General features: G+C 43.2%; 1 protein-coding gene across 6 annotated transcripts; it reads right to left on the bottom strand.

Moving 5' to 3' along the window:
• Positions 1-745: 745 nt before the first annotated feature.
• On the bottom strand, positions 746-21,759 carry prrc2a (proline-rich coiled-coil 2A). 6 transcript variants are annotated; one of them, XM_028037198.1, is made up of 18 exons: positions 21,609-21,759; positions 21,422-21,501; positions 15,884-16,035; positions 14,799-14,976; positions 13,921-14,017; positions 13,763-13,844; positions 13,121-13,264; positions 12,778-13,019; positions 12,607-12,695; positions 12,376-12,521; positions 11,151-11,253; positions 10,838-11,027; positions 10,206-10,298; positions 8,855-9,407; positions 7,656-7,912; positions 7,270-7,567; positions 6,390-6,606; positions 746-6,154 (listed from the first exon to the last, which is right to left on the bottom strand). In XM_028037198.1, exons 3-18 carry the CDS (start codon positions 15,996-15,998, stop codon positions 3,259-3,261), a joined length of 5,700 nt encoding a protein of 1,899 aa, XP_027892999.1. In that variant the 5' UTR covers positions 15,999-16,035; positions 21,422-21,501; positions 21,609-21,759; the 3' UTR covers positions 746-3,258. The 6 variants fall into 6 exon arrangements, with proteins under 6 accessions (XP_027892999.1, XP_027892997.1, XP_027892998.1 ...); XM_028037196.1 differs by having other exon boundaries at positions 6,390-6,630; XM_028037197.1 differs by having other exon boundaries at positions 11,139-11,253.
• Positions 21,760-22,819: the final 1,060 nt, after the last annotated feature.

The following is a 22,819-nucleotide window of genomic DNA, read 5'->3' on the forward strand; positions in this document are numbered from 1 at the left end:
ACTTTGTGTTTGTAAAGGTCTCTCATCAGTAACATTTGCACCTTGACATCTTTTACACGATATCTGAATCAACCACATATTGAACTGAGCCACACTTGAATAATAATCAAGAGACTTTAGACATTTATACCAAAAAAAACTCTTTAAATTGTCTGACTTTGTCCTTTCACTGCAAAACAACCAAAACCAACAGACACATTTCTGTCTAGTGTAAATCTCTTAGTACACTTGAGACAAGACATAATTAACTTAAAAGCAACTTTTCAGCAAGATAAAAGTTTTAAGCTTTAAGCTCCTTAAATTAAGTTAAGGAGCTCAAGTTAATTTTTTAACGTTGATGAAAATGTACTGCTAATATGACATTTTTCCCCACAGTATATGTGAAATAATCTGCCAGTTGAACTAGCACTTTTTCATCAATGTTAAGAAATTATTTAATCAAAATGAGCTCCTATATTTAGCTGAAACATTGTAAGTTTGGTCTTATTTCACGTGTACTTTGATATTAGAAAACAGACCAAAACACTTGGTAAGATTTTGTTTTTGCAGTGTGACATCTTATGCAAATCCCCATGAAGAGAAAATGAGTCACAATTTTTTTTTACTAAATTGGCTTCAGTGATATTTTAATTTAAATAGATCTACATAGAGATGCTTGTCTGTTGATTTTGTCACCTGAACCCAGACTTCCAGTCTTAATGCGGCTGCAGAGAAAACATCATTTCAATAACGAGACTTGCAATTATTTTCCATTAAATCAAAAGTAGTTTATTTAACTTTTGCCTTCTCTGTATAACTTTATTATAATAAGACACTTCTCTGCTTGTACATTGCTCCCTTGAACTAAAAATTGCAACATTTGTTTGTGGGAATGTAAGTTGGGGTAGACAAAACTTAGATACATACCAATATACATACATGTGTGTATATTACGGCTCCTTTTTTTTTTTTTTTTTTATACTAAAAACCATAAATGCTAAAAACAGCTTGAACCACTCGGTGTACCTCAGTATGTCTGGAAACATAATACAATCTTTGAGAGATCTTTCGCCGAGACACACGACTGGTGTTCATCTTTTCAACATGGGTACATACATTAATGTGCACGTCAACGTTGAAGGAGGGATGAGAGACTCTTGGAGCCAGTGTTAAGTGTACAGCTATCAATGTATAAACCAGTAACAGGCAATGCAAGCAGCACCCAGCGGTGTTTTCATGCTAAGAATTCAGAGTGAAAAATAAAAACGTCCAACTTCACTCGCCTGCTGGAGAACCGGTGCTTTAAATTACAGGAAAGAAAGTGAGAATTCTCCACTGCAGAGAGTCTTTATTAGGATGCTGAACATATACACACGGCTGAATGTATACATGTGGATGTATTTAAGAAGATTTATAGCTGTTAAATCACATGTGGAGAGGAGAGGGAGGTGGGGGGGGGCAAACAAGGCAGAAAATGCGCTTGCCGTTCGCTTTAACCCCTCCAATCCCTGCCCCCCCTTCCCCGAGTTATTGACACCAGAAAACACACACCGACCCATGCACACGGGCGCGCGCTCACACACACACACACAAACACACACAGTTCATCAAATGCCCTACTCACAACATCCCAGAGACAATCTTCAAAACTATTGTCAGTAAACAAACAAGAGCCCCAACTTACAGCAGTGACAGAATGGATGCAAATGAGGAAATCGTTTTAGTTCACTTTGGATGCTGTTATAAGCTGCTTTACGTCTCCTACGTGTGATAAAAATAATTAAAAAAAACACTTTTTACGAGTGTAATCCTACATCACTCCAGGTCACCATTTTTTTTGTTGTTGTTGTAAGTAAAAATCCCACGGACCGTGTGAACTGCACATGTTCGGCATTGTCCCGGTTAACGGCCCGCCCCGTCTGCATGTGTGCCGGGTGAGAAATCGCTTTCCTCCCTCAGACGTCGAGTCCTTCGAGGAGCGACGGATCTCTGCATGGCGGCAGTAAGCGGAGAAAAGAGGGGAGGATTGGTTTAAAAAAGTACAACACTGGCTCCGTTCTGTGGGGCCGGACGGCGAAACCTGTCCTGTAACATCCCCGAACATGTTACCACAAAACAAAAAAGAAAGAATAAAGAAAATGAAACAAAAATACTACAAGGAGTGCTTATTCGAACATATACGATTATCTACTGAAGAATAAACATTTGCATTAACCATCTAGTCTGGCGTTTAGATGAAGGATTTTTTTCCCCTCTCCTGTCAGAATTGATTATATTGGAAAAAACCCCAACAAAAACCCACACACAAAAACGCCGATCACTGAGGAAATAATGGTTGTTAAAATAAAGCCATCATGCTATCAGTACAGTCGTCACAAACACATCTGGTCAAACTATATTCAGTTGGGGATTTTTGCAGCCTGTGGGATTTCTGCAGGGAAGGATTATGCTACGGTGAGGCCAGAAAAAGAAATCCTACAGAGAGAAAAATAAAAATAAATGAGCAACTAATAACTACTGAAATGTCAGAGCAGGTTAACAATTTAGAGCAAAAATAAAATTCACACCATGTATCTGAACAAGGAATAAAAACACTTATACTAACGACAAATCTATGCAGGTGGTGGTGAGCACCGAGGAGTGACCAGACAATCTTTTCATGGAGGAATTAGGGGGAAAATGTGAGCAGGGAAGTAATTTAATAACCTGCTTTACAGAACTATGTTCATGTGTGGGGCTGAAATCCAACTAAAAATGCAACAAAAGCCACCAGAAACCTCAACCCTTTATGGTCTGAAGAGATTAAAAACAAGTTTTCTGCCTCCATGAGGGAACCAATGCAGACCTGTGCTACCCGAGTCCCACCCAAGGTCAGAGTGTGGTGGAAACTGAACTCATAAATAGAAAAATTAACCCAATCCAAACATGTTCAGGGTTTCTAAGCAAACATTTTAATTCTGCCGTGTTGGTGCTTGTATAGCTTAGCGATACAGCCACATGCTTCTCAGTGTTTGTTAAAGGGCGGTTAAAAACAAAACAAAGGGGATCCATGAACTAAAGGAGAGCAAGACCAAACAAAGAGACAGTGCTACAAAAACGGACGGTACGCAGGATGTAAAAGGAACAGCTGAAGTGAGTATGAATACCATCTCCATAAAACGGCACGATCCACTAATGTGTGAGGGGTGTCAACAGATAAGCCATGAAATAACAATCAGAAGGGGTTAAGATGGAAGGGTGGGTGTGTGGGCTCATCTAACAAAACATCTTAATACTTCATCACTTCCTATTTTTGGGCGATGGCCAGTTGCCACGTTTCTCCCCACGGTTGCCACCTCCGTTGGCTGGAGCACCGGAGCCGCCACCGCCCGGGGGGCCGCGAGGGCCTCTCCCTCCGCCTCCTCCGGCGCTGACCCTCCTGTTCTGTCGCTCCATCCCGGGACGCTGGCTGGAGAAGCTTCGTTTATTCGCAGAAGGCTCTTTACCGGCCATATCTCGATCCACCAGACCGCCGCCGCCGCCTCTACCCGGGTGGTGGTGATGGTGGGAGACGTAGGACTTCCCCCCTCCGGCGTCCCTGTCTCTGAACTCGGTGAAGTCGCTGCTCTCGGAGGCGGTTTCCCACTCCTCGTTGGCCTGGTCCGAGTTCTGGTTGGTGAAGTCCGGAGACTTGGCTCCGTGGTTGTGGTGGTGTTGGGCGTGGGCTGGGGCAGCGTTGCTCTGGTTGTAGTAGTGATGGTTGTTTGTGTTGTTGGGCTGCCCACCGCTGTTGTTGTTGTTGTTGGTGCTCAGACTGGAGCCGTGGTTCGGGGCGTTTCCTGCGACGGGGGCAACCGCCGGACCTCCATTACTGTCCTGAACCGAATTCAGGGAAGGAGACGAAGGTCTGCCGCCGCCGATGACGCCGACACCGCCGTTGATGCGCGCTGCGTTCTCTCGCTCCTTCAGTCTGCGGAAGCGGGGAGGCTTGTCCTGCTGGTGTTGAGAGCGGCCATGACGGCGTCGCCTTGGGGGTCGGTCGAACCCACCGGGAGGGTGGCCCCGGTTCGCAGGATGTGGGGGGGTGTTTGAGTTCGGGGCGGGATTGGTTGCAGCTTGTTGGATGATCACTCCTCCGTTCTCAGCGGACGCCACAGCAGGAGGCGCCGTGGCAGGTAAAGATGGCGGAGGCGGGTTGACCCCTTGATTCTGACCTCCATCTACCACCTTGTCCTTCTTTTCTCCTGCACCCCCCCCTCGACCCAGATCTTTGGGTCCAGAGGTCAGAGGTGGACCTTGCTGTTTCCGGCCTGAAGTGGCAGACTTTGATGACCCGGCGTAAGAACCTGAGCCAGGTCCGACCCGGTGACTCCCAACAGGCCCTCCAACGGTGCCACTGCCCCTGTACATGTTTCCCCCTCCGCCGCCTCCACCCCTGCCCCTTCTAGAGGGAACCCCCCTGGGGGTGAACACGCGAGCCTGAGAAACTCTGGGTGCCACTGAAGAGACATTCCCTGTGGCTCCGGCGTTCCCTGAACAGTTCTTGGAGTTGGGTTTCTGGTGTTCTTCCTTGTCAGAGTGACCGAGGTCACTGCCCCCACTCTCACTGCCCGTTTCCGAACCTCGCTCCCTCCTCCTCTTGGGTATTTCTTCATACTCTGAGCCCTCGCTGCGGGTCTCGCTGCGATTTCTCGCTCTCGCCGGGTTATGCTGAGACCGGTCCTGGCCGTGCCGAACACCAGATCCGTCACCCTTGGCTTCTTGGTGGTGGCCGCCCCCAGTAGAGGAGCGGTAGTCTCTCCCACTCCTCGCTCCCATCCTACCACGACCGCCGCCAGCTGGTCCAGCACTGGCAGTGTACGTACCCCGGTAACCACGGCCACCGCGGTAGAACTCTCCTCCTCGTCCCCGACTGGGTCTGCCCCCTTTCGCAGGCATTCCGCCTCTTTCGAAGGAGCGGTCTCTGTCCCTCCTGGAGGGAAACCCAGAAGACAATGAGTCTACTTCCTTGGACCCTCTGCCGGACCCTCCTCCACCTCCAGAGGCCCGTTCTTTCCCTCCACTCCTGGCTTTAGCTGTATGGTTCTGCTCCTCTTTTGTTGCAGTCGAGGCATTCTGGGGCATAGAGGAGGCGTCCTGCTTCATGGAGGCGGGTTGGCCGCCATCTTGCTCTTTCTCCTTGCCTTGTTTGTCTCCTCCATCAACCTCCACTCCTTCCCTCTTTATTTCCTTCAGCAGAGGCTTCTTGATTGGACCAGCCCTCTTGTTGGGGTTGTTGCCTCCTGTCTGGTTGGAGGATTTGTGGTCTGATGGAGTACTGGAGGGGTCCTCTCCTCTTCCTCCTCCTGCATTGTTACCCCTCCTGCCGTGGGAGGATCCCCCGCCCATGCTGTTGCTTCCAGGCCGTGGGCCCCACTGCGTCTCCGTTTTATGCTCACGCCCTCCTCTTTGGTTTGATTTAGAGTGAGGATGCTGCTGAGTCTGATTATGACCGCCATGCTGAAGAGGGTTTTGGTTGGAATGGGCCAGAAACGTGGGGCCAGGTTTGTCTGGTTTCATGTGACTGTTGCTGCCTCTCTCGCCTACAACAGCCTCACCCTCCCTCAGAGGTGGCGGGTGATGCTGGGCCGCCTTCCCATCCTCCCTGGCAGAGGAGGAGGAAGAGGAGCATGAGGATGACAGGGATGGCTGGTGAAGAGGTGGAGAAGAGTCCGTCTTCTTGGCGGGAGCCTCGCCACCCCTGTCACGACTGTTTTCTACTTTGTGGGGGTTCAGGGGGAACTGAGGCTGCTGATGGTGGTGGCTGTGGTGGTGGGGAAGATGAGCGCTGCCCTCCACGGTGGGGAGGTCTGCACGGCCGTTACGGTCGTAATGAGAATGTGGGGCTCCCCATATCTGCACCTGCTGAGATCCTCGAGAAGGCCCGTCATCTGGATGGGTGAAGCCGTGGGGCTGGTTGCCTCTTTCGCCCTGCCTCTGCTGCGGGTGGGGAGGCATCCTTGCACCCTGGTCGGGGAAGTTGCTGTAGTTGCCCCGCCCTCCGATGTAGTGATGAGGGTGGTGTGTGCCTCCCTGGCTGCCAACTTGCACACCAACGGGAGGAGGAGGAGTTTGACTGGAGGTCCCAGATGATGAGCTGGGCTGCTGAACTGGTCCCAGTCCTCCGTCGCGCAGGCGGTGTGGAGGAGTGTCACTTCTACAGAGAGAAACACAAGTTAAAACCCTAGACGAGGGTGTGAACAGGTTTTTCAAAGGTTTTGGTTCGTTTAACACAGAGCAGTGTAAAAGCAACAAATGTTGCAATTTTGGTCCTCAATCAAACGGCATCTACTGGACTACCGGGTGTGAAAACACACCAAATAAAAAAATAAATAAATAACCTAAATTAAATAAATTAAAACCAAACGTTCAGAAACATCAAACATGAATACCTGGGTCCTTTCCCCACATCCTCCTCCTCCTGCTTCTGTCTCAACGGAGACGTCAGGCCGCGGTTATCCGCTCCTCCAGGGAACACCTCCGGCCCCCAGGCCAGCTTTGGGTCTATAGGGGGGGTCCCACGGTGAGGGTGGCCAGGATGCTGCTGCTGCCTGTCGAAAGGTTCTGAACCAGAGCCGCCTGAATCGGATCGTTCACGACCAATAAGCCCTGCAATAGTGAAATAATTTTTTCCTAAAAATATAGTTTACAATCAGCATGTTAATTTACAAAAGTTGCTTTCACTGTAACAATTAATTGTGATAAATGGATTCTTTAAATAATCAACTAATTTGGTAATCAAATAATTAACTAGAGAACTGAGGTTCTATGCCATTTTCTGAGAATACCCTCAGAGCAGTAATTAGTGGTGTAAGTTTAGCTTTGCCTGGTTCAAAGTCTGTAAAAATGCATAAAAAGTTTCCTATTAAGCACTTTTTGCTACGCAGGTATTATACAAAAAATCATTAGATTATTCTTATGATTTAGATCAAGTCAAGCAGAAAAGTATTTCACTAGCTGCAGATGCGTAATTCACACACACGATGATCAAGCAGACACTAAACAAATGCTGTTATTGCATTGATTTTAGGCAATAAAATGCTTATTTAATTTGTTTTAAAAAGGGAATTATTTGTTTATTTGCATTTCCTTATGCATTTCTAATAGTTCATGAAATAAGCTTAAGCAGTTAAATAAATCATCTGGTGAATGTGGCAGTTTTTTTTTGTCCGACCACTCGATTAATAATCAGAATAATCGATTACTAATACAGTCATTAGATGCAGCCAGAGTTTCATAGTTGAGTTTTTTTGTGATCTTGCATCAACTCACCAGACGGGTGCATGCCAGCTGAATAATATTCCATGGGAGGAGGGCGACCTTGCATCACGCGAGGGTCCATGTAGGGCATCATAATCCAGCGAGGATCAAAATTCATGGGCAGAGGTGGAGGTCGCACCATGCTGCCTGGCTGATAGAGGGGTCCGCCCTGCTTTGGCCCAGGGCCCGGCTGGGGGGTGGAGCCTGGGGACGGACCCTGAGGCGCCTGGGGCTGGGGGGACAGCTGACTCTGGGAAGCCTGACTGTGCTGCTGCTGCTGCCACTGCTGCTGCTGCTTCAGAAGCTGCTCCTGCACAAAGAAAAGCAGATTTATTAGACCCTTCTGGACATCCAGTGTGAGCATCAATTTGAAAAATGTAGCAAAGGCAAGCCCTGACCTGCTGCTGCCTCTGAAAGCGAGGTGGTAGAGACTTCTGGTACTTGGAGTAACCCTGGCCAGGAGGACCGCCGGCTTGACGGCCCACTCCTACACCAGAACTCTCCATCTTCACCGGCTCGACGCCTCTTTCACTGCCACTTCCTGCACGGACGTGAGAACTGCCTGCGGACTCTTCCTTACTCTCCACTGACGGAGGGACATCCAGAGTGGGCTGCTGTGGCTGGGACACAGCTGGCTGGGGACACTGCTGGACATCTGCATACATGTGGACAACAGTAGTTAAAGCTTCCCTGGATGAACCACACAGGACTTTGCTAATTCAGGGTGACTGCAGGTTTCAAGAAGTCAAATTTAAGACTTTTTAAAACCTTATTAATGCCATCATGAATAAAATTTAAGACTGAAAAAGAACTAGTAATGAAGGAAATGGTTGGGGGAACATGCTGCGTTACAAATCAAGCACTGTAAAAACTTAAATTTCTGATGTCTGTTTGTGGCTCTTAGCAGCAGCTCTGCGTTTCTCACAACGCATATGGAGCTTCACAGCTTTAACCAAATAATGTGAAGCTTTCTGCACAATGGCAAAGACGAATATCGTCTAGCCAATGAGTGATAAATTTGCACTTAATTCATGATAAACACAAAAATACTAGCAAGGGTTTGTTAGCAGCTAGTTAGCGGTAGCCTCACTGCCTCGAGTCACAAAACCTAATGAAAAAGTCTGTGTACGACTCAAACTTTTGCCCGACAGAAAGTCATGCTAGAAAGAAAGAAGTACATTACTTTTCAGACATTTTATGGCCTAAAAGCTGTATTATGGAGCTTTATAAGTGTTTTATAATTGTTAAAATTATCAACCAATCACAGCCAGGAGGAGGGCTCTAGCGCCGTGAATCACTCTTGTGAAGGAGACAGTCACACTGTACTCTATCTCTGCTATTGTACAGCTCCTTCCTGAAAGCTAGCCTGCCATGAATGCTAAGGCTAGTTAGCATGACCACCAATGACAGCAGATAAACAGTTTTCCTGGAACGGTTTCTCCACCATTAGCACATGTAGGAAGCACGTACGCGAGCATTATTGACAGTGCTAAGATCTTCCTCCTGGTTCTTTTTGACCATGAGTGGTGCAGCTTTAATTTTAGACACACAAAACTTGTTAACGATGAGTGGAGACCCTCCTGAGTGTGACGCTAACCTGCAGTCGAGTCGTAGCTGCTGTTGCTGCTGGCTCGCCGGCGGTCGCTCGCTCCAGAGCCGGACCCGGACTGGGCTGCCAGCACCGGAGGCTCTTCGGGGTCCACGCAGGGGGAGGCCGGCTGGCTGATATTCGGGGAGGACGCTGAAATCGACGGACTGGGGCTGCCGGCCGTAGCAGCAGTAGAGTTCCCGTCGAGGCCGGGGGTCTTGCTGCTGCCGGCGGCGGCTGCCGGGCCGCTGCCCTGCTGCTGCTGCTGCTTCTCGTCGAGCCTCTTCAGCTTCTCGGCGCAGGCGGCCCGTCGCTCCTCCTCCATCCTGCGTTCCTCCTCCTCGCGTCGGCGACGGGCTCGCTCAACGGCCGCAGAGATCTCAGAGGAGGACTGCTGCCGGCGCTGACGCCAGGTCTCGTCTTCGTCGTCTCCCTGGGAGCCGTGGACCAGCAGGCCGGGCTGAGAGGAGGCGGCCGGACCCGCTGATGCTGGCTGGAGCTGGGCGGCGGCAGCGGCGGGTTTTCCTGGGCCGAGGAGCGAACCCTGACCGTGCGGCCGGTCCTGCAGAGTTACAAAAAGGTTTTAATATGCAACGATGAAGTCCTGAAGATGACTCAGCTGGAATGTGTCATAAAATGTCCAATGAATGAATCTCAAACAGAGACAAAACTAAAGAACAAAAGAGCGGATTTAAAACTAAAACAGGTGCATCTCATTAAATTACATAATCAAAGACGTACTGGAGTGATTTAATTCAAAATTTGAAACTCAAGATTCATCACACGCTATATATATTTCAAGCATTTATTTCTGTTAATTTTGAATAAAAAAACTAAATTCAGTTTCTGTGGTACATAATATGGATTAAAAAGGGATTGTTTTTTTACAGGACGCACAGTGTTTTCTGTGGTCCTGCTGCATAAGCTTCAATCGGGCATTGCTAAAGAAGCTAGCTTTTCACATAGCTTTATCAAAAGCATCGTAATGGAAAGTTGAGTGGAAGGAAGAACTCATAAGTCCAAATTAATCTTTTCAGATGAAAGCAAGTTTCGAATTTTTTTTTGGAAATCAAGGTCCAAATGAGCAAAATTTTTGCATTAAATATCCATTTTTATTGGCATACATTTAATATTTTACATTTATGGGAAAATGAATTCTGTGCTTTCATTAACACAAAGACTTGAAATAGATAACTGTGTGTTTTGAATCTCCTTCCTTGGAATTAAATTACTGAACCTGCTGTGATCTTCTAATTTACTGAGATACATCTGCAAAGATGGCTGAACCATACACTCTGCAGGCGGTGAATGAGTTCATGGCAGAAATGGCTGATCTATGAGGCCCTGTTCAAACGTCTACCTGTCGATAAAAGGAGTAGGGCCCTGGTCCGAGGAGCGGCCCAGGTGGGGGGGAGGGCTGCTCCCGGGGGCCACCCAATCCAGGCCTGCGCCCCTGTATACAGGCAGACACGGTTAGCCATAATCTGTACTGACAGCAGCATGCAAACAGCAGGGAGGTCCAGGTCCAATCACAGGCATCAGACTGGGGCCCTGATCGGTTCTCATCGATAAGGATCAATAACTAGGGTGTTCGGTGACGATGTTAAAATTTCAAACTTCATGCCGATACCCAAAGCTGGTTTTGATACCGCTGCAATATTTTTGGAGGAGGCAGTTTTTTTCTAAGAGTAAAAAATATTATGACAATGTAACAAAATTATAATGAAATATTTTCTATGTTAGAGATGAAATAATCTGCCAGTGGAACTGGAACCTTTTCATCAATATTAAGGGATTATTCACTTAAAACATGCTCCTGTTTCTTGCTGAGAAGTTACTTATATGTTAGTTTTGTCTTATTTCAAATGTACTGGAAACTAAACCAAAATTACTTGGTAAGATTGTGTGATTTTTTCGTTTTTACAGTGTTCTACATTTCCAGATTTAGCAGTGCCTTGCAGAGTAACTGGTTGCTGCGGTCTGATTTCCCACCTGATAGCTGGAAGGCGCCCCCTGGTTTCCCCAGCCGCTGCTTCCCTCCTCGGCCCATCCTGGCTTGCTGGAGGGGGGCTGTGGGGCTCCGTCAGCGTTCGAGGGAGGCGTGTGGCGACTTTCCCCGCCGCTGTCCGAGGCTCGGGAGTGAGAGTTTGCAGTGGGAGCGTCCTGGGACCTCTGCTGCTCACTGAGGAGGAAAGTCAAACACACAAACTAAACCACAGTAAAACCCTGTATACTGTGTTTCCATTCAGTATTTTAACTCTGCGCATCAAACCTCGTGAACAAATAGACCTACTTGTTCACGTACCGCGAGTCATTCTTGCTCTCCCTTTTGTCTTCGTCTCCCTCTTCATCAGCTTCATCGTCACTGAATTTCAGCTTGGCGGAGTAATCAATCTCCTCATTCGCCCCTGTTCAGACAGGAAGCAGCTTCAGCGTCGTTTCTGTACGCAGCGTTCACTCAGCGTTCATCACTCAGATCAATTTGATTCCCTGCCTCTCTTTTTACCCCAAGTGTTTTGAGCCACATGAACCACTCTGCTTTGATAAGCAAGAAATGTGATATTCACAAAAGCATCAAACTCATTCACTATCACTATCCCATCGACTCCTTAATTATTTACTGGCATAAATAAGGATGTTTTCCACTGCGATGCTTTAGAAGGGAATTTAATGGGACTGGAAACTAAAACGAAATAGAGCTGCTCTACGTCGTCGTGGCGTCTTGGAAAAATATCCACATTCCTTGAAACTTTTCCACATTTTAACACAAAACTTCACTAGTTTCTGTATATATATATATATATATATATATATATATATAGTGGAAGGAAAATTATGGATTTTTTTCTAAATGCTTTACAACTAAAAGTCTGAGAAGTGTGGCATTCATTTTGCTGCAACTTTTCCAGTATGTCTCTACCAGCCTTCAAATCTAGAGACGGAAAATTGTACATATTTATTTTTAAAACATCTCAAGCGGAGTCCCTTGGTCTTGGTGAAGCTGTTTATTCACTCTTGTTCTCTTAACAAACCTCTGGAGCCTCCACAGAACAGCTGGATTTATACTGAGATTAAATTACACACAGGTGGGCTCTATTTGCAAATTAGTTGCTGCTGAAAGCAGCTGGTAGGTTTAAGAGTAAATAGTAAACAAAGTCCCTGACTATCCAGCCCTTAGTGTTGGTCATATAAAATCCCAGTAAAAATACTGAAATTGGTGGATTTATCGCTACAAAATGTAAAGAAGCTCCAACAGTAAAACACTTCTGCAAAGCAGAAAGAACAGATTATTCATGCTGAAGAGTAAATAATTTATTAAACACATTTCTACAACCCATAATGTAATAAAACTGGTAAAATGCAGCCATGATGCATTCCAATTCATTAAATTTCACTGACACTTGTTTCTTAAACATTTATAAGAAAGAAGCACTAATTCTAGAGAAAATATGAAAACCTTGGCACCATTTTATCCCGACAACATTTATTTGATTTGTTTAAGAGCTGCAACAGAACCTCTTTTTCCGTACCTGCCCAGCCATCGTCTCCGTCGTGATCCAGCTCATCCAGCTCCTTCAGGTCGTCCTGCTTCAAGATGGAGGGGCGTTTCACCATTTCCCCTGAATCCCGAGGGCCGCCCTGGGCCCTGCTGTCAGGCCCCTGTCCACGAGAGAACCTGGAAGAAGAGAGAAAGAAAAAACTATCAAAACGCTGGAATAACTGATTCTAACAAGTTAAACAGAAAGTATTTGGATACCCACCTTGGAGGTGGCCCCTCCCCAGGTGGCGGGTACCTGTAGGGCCCCTGAGGGCCATAGGGGCCCGGGAACGGGAGATAGGGGGGATACATCTACAAACAAATAAACATTAAAAACCCTGGTTAAACTCTTTTTTTTTTCTATAAGATGGCGGTAGTAAAAAAGAAAACGTACGAAGGGTGGCATGATCCCTCGAAATGGAGGAAACCCGGGCCCCATGGGGGGCTGGGGCAGGGGCAAGGCGGGGCTGCCTGCAGGGGGATTCCTAGGTGGCCCTTGGATCTGGGGGTTTGGATGGGGGACCCCAGCTGCCCCATCCATCACCAGCGCTCCACCTGTGCCCCCCTCCGCTGCCCCCTCCCCAGGCAGGGTGGGCGCCAAGGCTCGGCCCCCACCGTCCCGCCAACTTGTAACGTCTGACAACGACGACAAAAACAAAACCACAAAGAGTCGGTTAGACGTGGGAGAACACCGGCATGGTGACAGCATTGAAGCGGGCGTTGCGGTGAGCGCTCACTCTGGGGGCGGAGGCTTGGTCCGGGCCCATACCACTGATCTGCAGTGGCCGGTTCTCTGCCAGCTTTGTCCTGGTCGCCAGCCGACTGCAGGGTGGGAAATTCCTCGCGAGAGAACGGCGACGGTAGGTTTGATCCCTTTCCACCTGCAAACCGGGTGAGGAAGGACACTTAGATCTGTCACCACTGGACCATATGTTTCTCCAGAAGTTATTGTGATAATTGATAATATAGTTTTGAGACCATTTTCAACTAACATAACAGTAATGTCATAAATATGTATCAAAACATTCTAAAAGATAAATAAACTTTAAATTCTAACTAACATTTAACACAGAAACTGGAAGGCATTTTAAATATCCAAAATAAATAAACAAAACAGAAACACGTAAAGTGAATTATGAAGCCTCTGTAAACAAAGCGGCTAGTTGAGCCCAAAGCACCAGACTGGAGACTTTTATCGTCCAGTTTTTGGTAGAGAACGAAAAAAGAAAAATGATAAATCACACAAATGGAAATCATTGAGTTTGTTTTAATCTATCATGTGATTAACTGATTTATTGCTTATTGTGACAGACCTAAGGACACTTGGTGGCAACAAAGAGAACGTGGAGGAAACAGGAAGCACTTAAATCTGGACTCACCATCCCCTTGTGTTCCATGTGTAACGCTGGCCTGTGCCCACGACCTTGCCCCTACGGCCTGTGTTGAAGGTGGGGCCAGAGCCTGAGGAGAGCACAAACACACCAACATTAGACTTGTGTGTTTTTGTTTTATATTTGTAGCAGGATGTGCGTCTTACCTCTGAAATTGGTGGGGTTCTCGGGCGGGTCGGTGCAGCTATCTGTGAAGCCACAGGCTGCTGCGATTCCGGCTGCGGTGCTGACAATGCATCGGTACTGTCGACAAAAAAACAATCGCAAAACGAGTCACATCTGAGCCCAACGAGTCTCAGACAACCAACAGGTTTTGTTAGAGAAAACATGGAAAAGTAGGAAATCTTACACACATTGTCCTGATATCCAAACTCACTGAAGGGACATTAAGGCAGAGGAGGAGAACATTTTGGAGATGAAGGCTCAAATTCTCTGTTTTACTTATTGGAGACTATGTTAAATCATATAATTAAGATAAATCATACATATTTTATTGGAAAACGAACCTGGTCATCGTGAACTAGAAAGATCTGAAACCCCCAATAACAACTGAATAGAAACAGAGAATTCAACACATAGACAGATCTGTAAAAAACTAAGAGCCCACTGCACTGAACCCCATTAAAACCTCCTGGTTTTTCCACCAAATGTTGATTTCTGAACTTTTTCCTGAGTTAAAACATTAGTTTTGTTGTTTCTAAATGAATATCAACTTGTTTTCTTTGCATTATTTGAGGTCTGAAAGCACTGCATCTTTTTTGTTGCTGTAATACTTAGAAAATTATGTCCTGAATATTTATCAAGAATCTTTTTGCTTCAAAGTTGTACATATAGGTGTGCTGTGCTTTTTTTCTTATTAATTTCAATTTATTTTTCTGTTGATGTATTTTGCTTTCACAATTCCAGGTATATTTGTTTATTCCATGAATAGGGGGAATTGTCAATGTTCAATTACATAAAAACTTTAAATTAAAAGTAAAAAAAATTAAATTAAATTAAATACGGACAAATATTCCCACTTTACCTCTTTGGGTCTGCTGGTTCCTGTTTGCTTGCCCATCCTGTGCCGTCTTTGGGAACGAGCGAGACGTTGGGGTCGTTGCCTTTGTTCTCCGCCTTCAGACTGGGCAGGTTGGCAGGTGGTGGCATGCGCCGCGCGGAGGCAACTTTACCAAGAGACTGCAGGCCATGGCGGGGGGGAACTGGCGAGGGGACAGAGGGCCATGAGCACAGAAGGACCATTGAAACATGACGCCTGCCGTATCTACTCAGCGTACAGACTGGGCAAATGACAGGGATCAAGTTTGCTGCCAGCTCTGTTGAATATGCAACTCAGGTGAAGAAGAACTAAGGTTACAGGCTTGGTGGGATGTAGAGTAACAATTCTTAGACATGAGTTTCTAAATTCAGACACCACGATGACACACGAGCGATGTGTGTTCCTGGAAGTCTAATGGCGAACCCCTGAATAAAATATAACCTGGGAAATGAGAACAAGTTACATTTGTGTCAGTTTATGCTCTTTATAATTTACAACACAACCTTCTCGTATTTTGTAAGGGTGCACCGATTGCAGTTTTCTGGCCGATCGCAGATTACCAATCTGTAAAAAGCCTGACCTGCTGATTCCGATTTTGGTCTATAGATTCTTTTTTTGTCTGAAATGTCGCAAAACAGAGCAAAAGTGGGGTGAATATTGTTAACTGCAAACGTTCAAACCTGACCTGTCAGTCAAACCTCTCTCACTGTACAGCAGAAGAGGACAGTGGTCGATTTTTTAAACCTTTGCTGAGGTAGATAAGATCGGTTTCACATCTAAGTATCGGCCAATCATCAATCTCCCAAAATTAAGGAAATCAGAAGATCTAAAAATCTGTGCACCCCTAGTATTTTGAGCCGTAACTATTGCTGCAAAACAAAGACAGTAAGTTCAAAGGTGGGTAAAAGATCAATGAGAGACTGAACAAAGTTGTGCATGAAGGTTGCAGCAGAAATCAAGACAGACCTGAAGCATGAATGAGCAGGTCGTCTGTAGAGAACTAAAAATAGATCCTTCAAAAAAGATTTCTCTTTGATGTGTAAACAAGGCGACACAAAGCAAATACTCACCAACAGGCTTTTGTGTTTCAAGGCTCTTTCCTTTGTATGTATCAAACAAGTTGAGAGACGCATACTTGGTTTTGCCTTCCTTCCCCTTTGCAGTTTGCCCAGAGCGCTCTGACATTGCGCTGTCCGCTCATTGAGTATGGTGAGCCCTGAGACTGGGGCACAAAGAGGGAGAGACGGTGAGCGACCCGACACCAGGGATGCTCAGGAAACAGAGAGAGAAAGTCTGTGAGAGTCGAAAATGACAGGCAACGTCTGAAAAGTCAGAGCATAAAATCTGATCGTTTGTTTGAGGTTTGCTGGCTTTATAAATGCATCACACTTTCAAAGACTAATCTATTCATCTAGTGGAATAAATGCAGTTTCATCTCTGTGTTTTTTTTTCTCACTTGCATATGTAAAAATACCAGAATCCAACATTTTTCAAAGTAATTAAATTTTTGCATAATAGTAACAGCCTAATCGGTGAAATGGAACAATGTGCTTCCCAGGTTAAACCAGATGATTATTTTGGCAAAACTAAACTACAAAGAGAATAGCAAAGGCTAACTTTTCTGTAACATTTTTTAATTTGTTATTGTTTTTAAATAATACTTAACAATAAATCACACTTCATCTTTACAAATGAAAATATTTAGATTATCTTAGCACAACAAATAACCATTAATGATGTGAAGGTATTTTTAGGTAAAAACCAGAAACTATGAAGACTAATAAATTAAAATATATAAAGGTACACCTATTTAACCGTAATCTAAGGTGGAAAATGTAATTTTTGTACAAATAAAATTATTTATTCACAGTTGTATTCTGTAGATTTGCTCCAATAATTTTCTTTTCGGAAAACTAAAACACTTTAAGCAGGTATTACACAGGGAAGAGCGATTAATCACAATATTTGGTGTTATTTATTGTGATAATGATAAAAAGCAATGATAAAAAAAATGCATATGTAACACTTATCTGCAGTGTTTTTAGGTAACTGTGTGACTGTGACTGTTTTACAACAATAAAAACATTCTAAAAACACTTCTTCAGGGCACCATAAAGAAGTGTGACTTTTATCACACAATAACTGCATTTAATCCTATTTCCATTTTTTATATATTTAATAATGCTCTCATGAAAACAACAAAGGAGAAAACAGCTAAATAAGTAATCTGAATTTATTTAAGGATAAACAATACAATAATTACCCATCACCGATATTAAACACATTTTCATTAAGGCAATTTTCTATATCTAATTTTTTTGAGAAATTATGTAATACAATGATGTAAGAAATGAATGCTGTAACTTATTTGAAATTAAGCCCATCTCCAGTGTATGATTCCTGAGCATCAGTCTTAATTACTAACATTTCAGTGGATTTCACTCAGAACACATTAATATTTTAAAACAACATGTTAAAAAGGCAGACATTACTGTATCATTGTGAATATATTTTAATGTCAAGCCTGATAAAAAGGGAGAACTTATCAGATCTGCAGCAAAAAGTGCTGGTCAAGTTGGTAAAGCCGTTAGCAATGGCATTTTTATTTTTAATAAATATATCTGCAGTGACAAACTAAACTGCACGACCCTTTGAACACAGCACAAATATTTCACATCATCATCATAACGGCACTAATTGCCTGCAGGTCGGTTTCAGCATTGTGGTAGAACGGGCTCAATGCAGCGCCGTGTTCATTATTGGCAACAGTCTGAAGAGACCAAAACGCAGGATCCAGGTTACTATGGCAACACGTTGCAAGTTCTTTCCTCCCCTGATCAGGAGACGAGTTCATGGCGGCCAGCGAGCGTTCAGATTAAACTCCGTTTGATGAGCATCATCAATAAAAAACACCCAGCATGGACATCTGTCCACTCCGGCAGGATTCAGCTGCTGCTCTAACCTCGTCCGACTGCTTTAAACATCAATGCTCAACAGCGTCCATTACGCTCTAATTGGGTTTTCATCACTTATTCTGAAAAGTGTAAAACAATTCTAACTTGTACTGATTGCCCATGATGAGCTTTAAAGCCAAAAAAAGACGAAAGTAGGAGGTGTAATAGTTTATTATAATGAATAACATGAGTGATAAAAATTAAAACAGAAAGCTCTTCCAATCTAAAATATGGCTTCAGAAACACCAAAAAGGTGTTTTGTAAACCAACTTAAGTAAAGAAAGATTAAAAGGTTTATTAAAATAATAAATCATGTGATATACAATTATGTTCAGAAATATTCATACCTCTGACAAAGGTCGGGTTTTTTAACCCTACCAGTTTATTTCAGTTAGGAAGTGACACAAGCACCTACAAAAAGATTAATTTTAATGTACACAGGGTACCAATTAAAAAATACACAATGCAGCATATTGAAAATAATCAGTGGAAGACACTTTGTTGGAATTACGGTGCCCAAATCAATCAAGCTTTCAACATATGTTAAGACTGTTATGTTGAGATTACTGCCAGGCAGAAAAAAAAAAAAGACACACTGGCAAAATTAAAATATTATTGTAAGAATAATGTTGGGTAAAACTGTTACCAATGCTGGGATGAAAACAAATTCAAGAGTTTTCAGCATATAAAGCATACAAAGTTATGCTACTGAGTGGAGCTTGAGATGATGGTCAGAGGTAAACTGGAGCACAAGTCTATCACTAACCGTCCCAGCATGTTAGTCAACATGTGCTGGGTAAAAAAAAAGAAAAGAAAAAGGTTTCCAAAACAAACAAACAAAAAAAACATTGAATCTTTAAGAATTACATTAGTTATTTTTATTCCAATGTTTTCTACCTAAAGACACAACTCTAATGTGAGGTGTGAACTATCAAAGTGCTCACTCTGGAACCATCGATCACTGCAGATGAGCAAAAATAAATAGGGGGTTTACTTTATACTGACAGAGTCATTCAGCTGCTATAGATCTCCCTTCACAAAGTTCATATTTGACTTAACATACCTGCACTCTGCAACCAAACTATAGATAAGGTACCAGTGTAAGTGATTTCACCAGACGTGAACTCAGACTGATGGTTTGTATAATTATAACAAAGTAATCTGGCATAATACATGATAGTTACAATCCCCTCCTAATATGTGAAATAGTTAACTCAAACAGCAGAGGCTGCATCTTTTCAGTATGCCAAACTAAATGTTTTTACAGTTAAATATCCAACAAATGGGAAGAAATGGTCACCATTTTTTCGACAGGTACTGCCAAAGCAGTACATCAAGGAGCAATTTATTTGTTTTTACCAGTTTAATATAAAGACTAACAGCAAAACAATATATGAAATAAAATCAGGACTAATAAGAGCATGTGGAGCACACTGATGTGATAACATGTGCTACATTTATTAGAGTTAAATTAATTAATTTCCACCCTTTTATGAAGCTAAAAGATTAAATAAAACTGATGAGTCAGATTAAGAGCATAGAAAAGAAATACACAGACAATATTATGACCTCTCCATTTTGGCTGGCCACCTACATATTAATTCTTCATAAATATGAATGCATAATGTCAAGGAAATACGGTATAGTAATGATATTGTTGTACGTAGAAAGCGTTTAAATCACATTTTCTCAGCCTCTGTCCTCTATGATCATAATTATGCCCGCTGTTTCTGTTCACAAAGAACCTACACAAGGTAAAACCACTGAAGACACCGGAGGTTCATCAACAATACAGCATCCAATTGTGATACTGCCCACACTGAACTCACAATGACGACAATGACTGGTTATATTGTGTAGCTCTATTCACAATCTAATAACTCCACATCGCCCAACTCTACCTGAGACCAGGAGACTCAAACAGGAAGCAAACAACCCAGAGCTGCCCTGACCTACTAACTGAAAATTGCTTTTTAAGGCCTATAACCAATAAAAAGTAATTTGTGTAATTTTAATTTTAACTCAACAGTTGAATGCACCAAACACTGATCATAAAGCAGGGTTTCCCTCAGTCATTCATCCAGTGTACTGATGTGTTTTGAGTTAAAAAATGTTTAAAGTTGACAGGAATTCTTTTAAAATATCAATTGTTAATTATGTGTAATTGGAAGACTAATATCTGAACACCAACTATAAAGTCTTAAAAAATGCAAACATAAAAAAATAAGGAATGCTTAGCTTGGTGGGGGTACAAATAAAGCCTGGTGGCCCGCCAGGCTTCATTTGTTTCTGGAAAGAAAAACATTTCCATTACAATCTATAATAAAGGTAAGCAATTTTGAACCCAAAGCAAAATAAAATCATTACAAGATCAATTTCATTTATTCATCAAAAATATCCCTAACCTTTGTCTGATTTTGCTACCACAGAACATTATGTTTGTTGCTGTGCTTAATTTTCAATTCTGATGCTTTTAACAATCAAGCACAAAGAAATCATTGCTGATCAAAGGAAAACTGAATGTCTGATTTGATTGGTGCATTACTATCTGTCTGATACAAGACAAACAAATATAGATTCACATCCTAACTGATGGTTTTACATTATAATCATAGAACAGCAGCACTCCAGCGTGCCTCAGTAGCCAGATGAGATTAGAAAATTAGGTCGTGGGATGGCTGGTGAACTACGTGTTGTACGGGGATTAACAGGGGACCAAACGTACAAAGAGGGCCTGCTAAGCTCCAGGCAACCATGGGTGGCAATGATCTTTGAGGAGAGAGAGAAAAATCAGCCCACAGCAACAACACGTCCACCTGCAGCCCTGCACTGAAGTATGATGGTGAAAAATAAATGTATCTTGTAGCTAATTATGGTTAGCTGCCTTTACACACAGGCCCTCTCTGTTCTCTTTGGGGAGGAGGGGAGCTGCGTTGTTTCATAACACATTTCAACACCTACAGCAGCTCCGAGACGTCCACTACTCCCCAAAAACGACCCGCTCGATCCCAGCAGACGCTCACGTTACACCCGGACGCGTTCACGGCGCTCATTCACAGATGGCAACAGAGATGAAGCAGAACAAACGATTTTATTAGCGGACAAAACAAAATGGCGGAGGAGAACGGCCTAGAGCCGTTAACGTAGGACGGTTGAAAACTACCACTGTAAACACAACTCACCAGCTGAAATCATTAAAAATACAAGCAACGTGGGGATATAAATCTACTTGGTTTAGAAATAAGTTATACAACATGTTAATTCGAGTGATGGCAGTGTATGCTATAGCAGAAGGGTAGGCTAGCCCAACCTACGAGTAGCATCAAACCAAGCTATCGTTTATCCGGTAACCTCTGGTGTGTAGTTTTTGATCCTTAACACCCAATCACACCAGAAACAACTTAAACATCTCATATGTAGCATAAAACAAGCAAAACATCCCCCAGTTGAACAGCCAACGCGTCCATTTCAAATCAAACTCCCAAGCTATGCTACATGACCGTTGGCTAACAACAACAATAAAGACACAAAAATATCACCGCTTCTCTACAGAACGTCGTTTTAGCTAACCATCAGGGGTAACAAGGACACACTCGGGTTCAGATTAATGTAACCGAAGAGTTAATAGCGTGTTGGAAACGTCCATCCACTGACCTGGTCTTGTCCCGACTTGTCTCGAGGATGTATCGCAGAATAAGCTTAGCTTCGCTGCTACGGTGTAGCTTTCTAACCTCCTGCAAAGACACGCAGAGACACACGGAAAGAAAACGTCTTTGCAACAACTGCCTCCAACTTTGATTAGATCGATGCTGCACAAGATAACAGGAGGTGTTCGGCTTACTTTCTTGTTCCTTTTCCCCCCCTAAAAAAATAAACGAAAACGGGAAAAGAAAATTGTTGATTCTGGACTCAATCCGTCACCTAAAGAGCCGTCAACGGCTACTGGGTGAATTTCGTGCGATGGGAGCCGTTTGGGACCCTCAACAGAAACGACAAATGTCACAATTATTAATATTATTTGAAAAATAAAAATTGGGAGGGAAAAGTACTTCATTCAAGAAGAGTCTATATATTTCGAAACAATACAAAAAGCTGTTATTTATCCCGTCTTGTTTTTTTGATACCATCAAGTGCTGCTTTGGAGGATTTTAAAATTAGATCAGTTCATTTGATCGATGTGGGTTATAGATTTTAAAAATAGAAAACGTTCCAAGTACGACAAAAGAATAAATAACTACAATAAAAAAATGTGCCTTTTTCCATAGGGGGTGCTATTGCATGTAGAGCAACAGTGTTATCAGGCAGTTCCCAAAGCATCCGACAGCCAAAACTGGGATTTAAGGGCATCAAAGACGCTCCATACACACAATTTTTTAAAATTACTACAACTTGATATGTAAAAGAAAAAAATGTAGGAAATTTGAATATAATCTAAAGGTTTATTGTTTTTCAAATTCAACTGAAAAACACTGATTTGATACACTGAATTTATCATTTTGTTTTGATGAAATGAAATTATATTTAAAAAATTCAATGTTCCATTTCTCTGAAAATTAGCAACCTACATAAGACCAAATGAAAATCATAATAATCAAAAATATATATTCTGAAATGTTGACCTACTTAAAAATAGAATAAAAATAACTTTTATTGTCACTTAGTGGGGAAATATCATAAAGTAAGAAAATAATGTACAGTAAGGGCAAAATTACAGCGCAATAAAAAATGCCATTGTTTAAAAAACACACTAATTCAAAGAAATGTGCAGCTGAGCAGAATAATAAAAAATGTGCTTGTATCTGTGAACAAAAACAGGCTATTTGCAAGGATGTAAAAATGTATTAACTTTACTAAAAGTGAATAAACAGCTGGAGGAGATCAGCCTGTGCCAGGAAGCCCAGGTTGCTGTAAAATCAGCTTTCAACTCGTCTTCCTCTCAAATTACTCCATAAACTCTCTAAAAAGTTTAGATTAGACCAGTTCCATCACAGTAATCTCCTGGTTATTAAAGTATTAGTATGATTGGACTGTGTGGGCAGGTGCCAAATCCTA

The sequence above is a fragment of the Xiphophorus couchianus genome, chromosome 13, assembly GCF_001444195.1.
Source record: "Xiphophorus couchianus chromosome 13, X_couchianus-1.0, whole genome shotgun sequence".
Taxonomy (NCBI): domain Eukaryota; kingdom Metazoa; phylum Chordata; class Actinopteri; order Cyprinodontiformes; family Poeciliidae; genus Xiphophorus; species Xiphophorus couchianus.